This window comes from Pleurodeles waltl, chromosome 6 (genome assembly GCF_031143425.1).
Source record: "Pleurodeles waltl isolate 20211129_DDA chromosome 6, aPleWal1.hap1.20221129, whole genome shotgun sequence".
NCBI classification, from domain to species: domain Eukaryota; kingdom Metazoa; phylum Chordata; class Amphibia; order Caudata; family Salamandridae; genus Pleurodeles; species Pleurodeles waltl.
The window spans coordinates 1,017,958,806-1,017,965,288 of NC_090445.1; the positions used below are offsets into that span (position 1 = coordinate 1,017,958,806).

The 6,483-nt window shown below is 46.5% G+C and overlaps 1 protein-coding gene across 1 annotated transcript; it reads right to left on the reverse strand.

Moving 5' to 3' along the window:
• Positions 1-706: 706 nt before the first annotated feature.
• On the reverse strand, positions 707-5,949 carry WDHD1 (WD repeat and HMG-box DNA binding protein 1). Its single transcript, XM_069239960.1, has one exon. The coding sequence runs from the start codon at positions 5,430-5,432 to the stop codon at positions 2,058-2,060; it is 3,375 nt and encodes a 1,124-aa protein (XP_069096061.1). The 5' UTR covers positions 5,433-5,949; the 3' UTR covers positions 707-2,057.
• Between the last annotated feature and the right edge of the window lie 534 nt (positions 5,950-6,483).

The following is a 6,483-nucleotide window of genomic DNA, read 5'->3' on the forward strand; positions in this document are numbered from 1 at the left end:
TTAAACCTGGTTTCTGGACAGATCACCGGTGTGGTTATTTGCCCCAGTTACCAATGACACGATGCTTTCTGAGAACACTTGTGCAAGGCTGTGCTCCACAGAAACAAGCACAGTGGTGCAGAATCAATAAAGTGTAACAACTCCACACATTAAAGTATTTCTAATGCTGCTAGGCAGCTATTTAACGATGTGCTCCAATGAAACACATAAAAAGAAAGTTCTTGGCTGGATAACAAAGTAGCACGCTACATGACCATAGCGTACGAAACCAGCATCTTCTGCTAGGTTACAGGTGGATAGGCACCACGTTTTCATATCTTTGTAGGGTTTCCAAGTAGATTTCACTTTGACCCAGAACAGGTCCACGAATTTCATCTAGTGCTAGATGTTGATTCGGTTATGTGTATTTTCCTTTTTCCTTTACAGACAATGGACTAAATATACCACAATACGGAGGGGGGAAAAAAATCGGTGGATGAGCTATCACCTACAGGGCACAATTTGAGCCCCAAGCCTGTTTAACTGGTTACACATCTTATTTGTAAGTCTATGAGAAACTGTACTTTCTCTATGGTTGACCACAATTTCTCTAGGTTTTATTGTACATTTCACTGGCGTAGGACAACTTTATCAATTGAGCTATTTCATGTTTACAATACTTTTATTTTTTTTAAAGTGTACGAAAAGACCATCCTTCACTATGGGCTTCAGTTTCAAACTTTCTTTAGTACTCGTTCTTGAAAGCTTAATTTATACAAACAGTGATACATACGCACAGCAGCACTTGAGACCTTTTCCAAAAGAGGCTGCACCCAAAACGTTTGAGGCACTAAACTGCCTCCCACACAAATCTCAGACTCGTAGCAATTTTATTTTTCCCCAGGTACAACTTTTGTCTCTTTTCCAACTTTAAGAGCTGCAAGTTAACATGTGGCTATCGCCGTTTTTCTCCAACCTTGCTATTCCTAGACACATTTCAAGTGGCAAAGAGACATTTTATGTGGGGCTCATACAGTGTGTTGCCTCGTTCCAATTGCAATGCGTCTAAGAATAAAGGTTACAGTGGAAAAATATGAATAAAATCACGTATTTGCCCCTAAGACATTCCAGTTCAAAATTAATCTTTAAATGCAGATTGCTAGAACTTTGACACGTCAGAATGGAGCAGTAAGGCACAGATCACGGCAAAACAATAGAAATCTATAAAGTTCTGCATCTACATATGTGGGGGGGGGGGCTCTAGGATGGGGGTGGTAGAAATTAAGATGGGGAAAAATTTGGTGTTTGCAGAGATCTACAAGTGCAAGCAGAAGATAGGCGTCGCGTGCATACATGCATGGATATGTATGTGTACTGAGCAAAAAGGCAGGTGATGTATCTGCCCATGGAGGACAAGAGCATTCAGAAGCAGGTAAAGGGTCCAAACACAGGTGCAGATAAGCTTCTGCAGCGACTGACGAGGGCGGGCATTCTGGTGATGGGAGTTCGCGCATGAAGGAGATTGACAAGTCCAGGCAGTGGGTGGGAGCCAATGACACATAAAAGCAAGGGATGGCTGTCTGACCAGGAAATAGGTACAGGAGAACGGGCAAGGGAGAAATCAAGATGAATAGGTAATGACAAATGCACACTCATACGGACAAGAACTTGTAATATAGCCATCTCCCTGTGGCCGGTCCACTGATGACACCAGTTCTACTATCAAAATAACCTACAACCAGCTTCCACCAACAAGCAACACTCACCTCTCAACCTGCAATCAGTAAGAGAAGGCAGCAAGGGAGGTGTGCCAATTGTGCCTTAAGAGTGTGGGGAAGATCAGAAAACTGTCTTGCTGCAAGTAATTTAGTTCACAGTTTTTCTATAAAACTTAGTATGTTTATTTAACAAAATGTTTCACTGCAAAAAAAAAATAAGTGGCGTGAACAGTCTCTGTGCTGATTGACAACGTATGCTAATGAGTTATTCTGCGTCCCTCCGGAAAGTCTGGGATTTTTTTTTTTTTTTTAGTTTGGACCAGAAGACAGACCTTTCGTGCGGCAGATAAGGCATTAGTTTTAGTCTTTTTTGAAAGCAAATGCTGACAGTTTGTTTGTCGACTGTTCAAACGGCTTACGCTTTTTTGATGAGCTACTGTCCTCGTTCTCTGCAGCCCGGCTCTCCTTTCCCCCTTTATCCTCATCTGCTGGGCGTTTTCTCTTCTTAGCCTCAGCGAGGTCACTGGCATCCCCACAAGTGTTCCCCTTTGCCCTATCAGTCCACAGCATCCTGTCTTCAGGTGAGAGCATTCGGAAGCGACTCATACCCTCCTTGATCACTTCTGACTCCTCCAGCTCAGGGCTATCTGCCAGAATGCTTGCACGGTTGTTGTCCAGCCACAGCTGGAACCCCGTTTTGGGTTTTGCAGCGGGAACTACTGGTGGTGTTTCAGGCAATGTATTCTCATCCTTTTTCTCCTTTTCGTCCGCTTTTCTACTGTCGGCTTTAGGAGTAATCACCTGAAATAACGTTGCTTGTGCCTGCTTAGACTTTGGCTTCGGGATCAGCGGTTTGATCTCAACAGATTTCTGTTTGTTTTGAACCAGACTACTAGGGGTGACCGGTTTCCGGGACAATGCGTTGATGTTATCTAGAATGTTGGCAGACCGGACAGCACCTCCTTGGATCGCAGGACTCTTTGAAGCAACCTTGAAAGGATTAACTCTACCCTGGCTGTTGGATATTGCTGTACCCTCATTTTTGGGCATGGGCTGTTCGGAATTTTTCCGGAAAGGATTAAGCCTTTGTTTTTGCAATTCAGCAGTTCTCTCTGGCAGCAGCCCATCGTCCACAGTTTCTGGTTCATCGGGGTCTTCCCCGTCTTGCTCGTATCTCTCGTTCCTAACCAAAGGCTCATTCCATTCCGTGCTGGTCCTACTATACCCAGCACTTAACCTGCTTCGAAAATCTTCCTCCGGTCCCTCTTCCTGCGCCTGTTCCTGAGCAGCTGCCATCTCAGCGGCCTTCTCCAGCGCGAGCTCACTCAGTCGCTGCGCCAGTATGAGCTTTTTAGAACGGGAGGCATACTTGATGGCTAAATTCATGACATTTGGGGTCATCAAATCTGCAAGCTCCATACAACGAAACTCGCGCTCCAGCTTACAAGAAAGCGCAAACATTTTCATTAGAAGCTCCTGTTGCTCTTTCAGCGTCTGGATTTTCACACTTTCATCGCACTCGTAATCATTTTGAGACAAGTAGTCTATGTGATGGCTGAATACGATAGAGCGCCAGTACTGCTCCTCCATCTGTCCCTTCTCCGTTGTTATTTGACAATATGGAAGTTTGAACCCCAACACTGCAACGGCAGGACGTGGGAGAGTGGGAGGGAATCGAGCTCCTTTACAGGGAATGCACCGGAGTTGCTGTGGGTTCTCATGTATTCCAACCACCCAGTAGTGATCGGACTTCCCTTTGCAGTACTCCCTCAGATCACAAATAGGGGACCAGGTGTTTCCAAGCTCTCTGTTCAACAGCCGCACAATACCCTCAGAGTCCACATAGCAAGGGGTACCTTCTGCTGAAAATCCTAGCCAAGTTAGGGAGGCTTTCCTTCCAAGGGGAAGGGGATCGCCGTGTAACACGTGACGCTTTTTCTTCCCCAGCTCAACCAGCTGCACTCCAAGGCACTGATCGCCATCAAAACCAACTCCTCTGTGATAGACTATCAAAAGTTGCTCGCCATGCCCTGCCATCGACACCACGGGACCAAGCAGGCTGATGATTTCCCTCTGGACACCCCCAACGGTAAACACTCGAAGAAACTGCGAACTTGTGGCACAGGCAACCCACCCTTGCCCAAGACAAACAGCCAGAATGTCTTCACTCTTGGGCATGTCCACTGTCCACTCTTTGTTTGTATCCCAGGAGCTGAAATGAAGACACTGAAGCTTGCTTTGTAGCTCTGCCGTACTGACACATGCAAGAACAACCGCTTCTTGAGACATATCTGCCATTGTATGATTGAGAGTGTTTGTTAAGTGCATGGCATGGTGAACAGAGGTATCGTGAAATTCAACATCTATGGCATTATCTTGCTCATCGTTGTAACAACGAATCACCCCAACAGAATTCCATACCATGAAGCGGTGCATAAGGTGTGAAGGAGTGGACCCAGATTGAAATGGCTTCTGGCGTGGAGTTGGCATTGGCCCATCATAGATGGGTCGCTGAGCTGGTATTGGAACTGTTTTCAGGTTGCCAACTTCATTGCCATCGTCCTCTTCACCGATGTCACCCATGTGATCGGCTTCGTTCTTTAATGACTGAATATCCAATGAGTTATCATCATCATCGTCCAGTAATGGCCTACGAAGTCTGTTCCGACCAGAAATTGGCATTGGACCATCCTCATCATCTTGAGGTTCAATCGCATCCCGATTTAGAAAGTCTTCATCGTCATCATCACCATCGAAAAGTTCATCATAGTCTTTTGTGACTGCACTAGGAACATTGGTGCTGGGTTCTATTCTGTCACCACTACAAACATTCTCCAGTAATCCTAAATTTCCTTCAGTGTCTGTGTAGGCAATTTGTCCCCCTTTGGGGTTCCAGGCCAAGGAACAGATCGAGTAACCTTTATCGTGCTTCACTTTTTCGATGCACTGTTTTGTTTGCACATTCCACACAATCATGCAGCCATCGACAGTGCCAGCCACAATGAACTTCCCGCAGGGCGACCAAGTCACAACATTCAAAGTCTGAGTAACAAAGTCATTTGAAAGATTCACTTCGTTACACCAGGTTTGTCTTTCGTACAATTTAACAGTTGTTGCAACAGGAATAGCTAGAAACTTTCCACTTATCGGTTGCCATGCAAGCCTACAAATGGCTTTCGCGTTTACCACATCGTTGCACTTGGGCAGCAAGTCCCAGTTCACCTCACAGGTCTGAGCTTCAATACTCCACACCCTGACAGACCCGTCGCAGCTTGCGGATGCCAGAAAGCTATTTTTGGGGTCAAAGGAAAGGCTCAGGACTGGCGCGTCATGCCCACGGAATGTTTTCTGTTGGCTGCTGTCATCCACTTGCACAACTTTAACCAAAAAGTCACTGGATCCAGCTGCCACATGAGTGCCCTCCTCATTAAAGACAACATGGTTTGCATTGGTAGTAAAGCGGGTTAAGATGCCATCGGGCGCCCCGTCGGGGAACGTATGGATCTGGACAGTGTTGTTGGAAACGGCTGTCACCATTTTCCCACTCTTTAAAGCCAAAGCATAGGCCCTTTCACCTACGCTGATGGACTTGGGGTCGTCATCGTCCAAGTTCTGCCAGATCCTAACATCACCGTCGCTCCCACAGGTGACAATGCAGCTGCCAGAGTCATCAAAGCAGACGTCGGTGTGCCCCTCCGTGTGTCCGTACCTCATGGGCAGTTTTGTTGAAGGCATCTTCTTTCAAACGCCTGGCAGATGTAGGTGAAGACGTGGCAACAGTATTCTCGCCTTTAAGTGCTTCGTCCGAATCGGCGAGATGAGCCGGCGCTGGGGGGCAGCTAGATCAGAGCCGGCACTGGGACATGTTATGCAAAGGATAGGCGAGTGCTCGTTCCGGACAGGTAGGTGCTCAGGCGTGGACACCGGTCCCGCTGGAGACAGGTTTCTGGCTGTTAAGTGCTCAGTTAGAAGCGACTTTTGGTGTGGAGCTGGCGCCAAACACGGAGCCTGTGAAACTTTAATCCCCACTGGGAACCCTTGCTCCTAGTGACGAGGGGCAGCTACTTTCTCCATATAAGCCTATAATTCCAACAGATCACAAGGCGAAGAGCCAACTGATCCCGCTGCACAGCTCAGCTCCTAGCTGGCGGGAAAAGGAATGGCGCGAATAGAAGATTTCGCGGGTTCCAGTATTTGGATTGCGACTTCCAGGAAGGAGGCCACGGATTCGCTGCGAGTTGACTGAGTCAAGAGGCCGCGCCTCCATGTCGACCATTTTATGACACTTTCAGGCAGGCGCAGAGCAAATAGCGTCATGGGGGGGGGGGGGGGGGGGTGCTTCCCATAAAAAAAAAAAATACCCACCGGTGGCGGCCATCTTGCAAAGGGAACGTCTGTGCTCGAGTTCCGTGTAAAATCTACTGCCAAATTTCGGAGAACCCAAATAGTATGATGGCCACAATAAAATTAATGTTATCACTTTCGGCCCAATCCGAGTTTCGCTTTGTCAAAGAAGCTTTGTTTACCTTTAATTCTAAATCAGGACCGGAGGCGAGGATTATGCAGTCCTTTCTTCACTTTATTCACAACAGCAGGTTCAAAGTTCAAACAAGATCGGAACAAAATAAAACTTCAAGCCCCATTGTAGTACTTGTCTGCACTATTAAGATATTTGTGGGCGTGTATCTTTACAAGAATAAGACTATTTTGTCATATTGCAATTTTACCAAAGCTTATTTAGTTTATGTAAGGTTTACTTTTAGTTGTAGTAAGTTCTGTACCATTG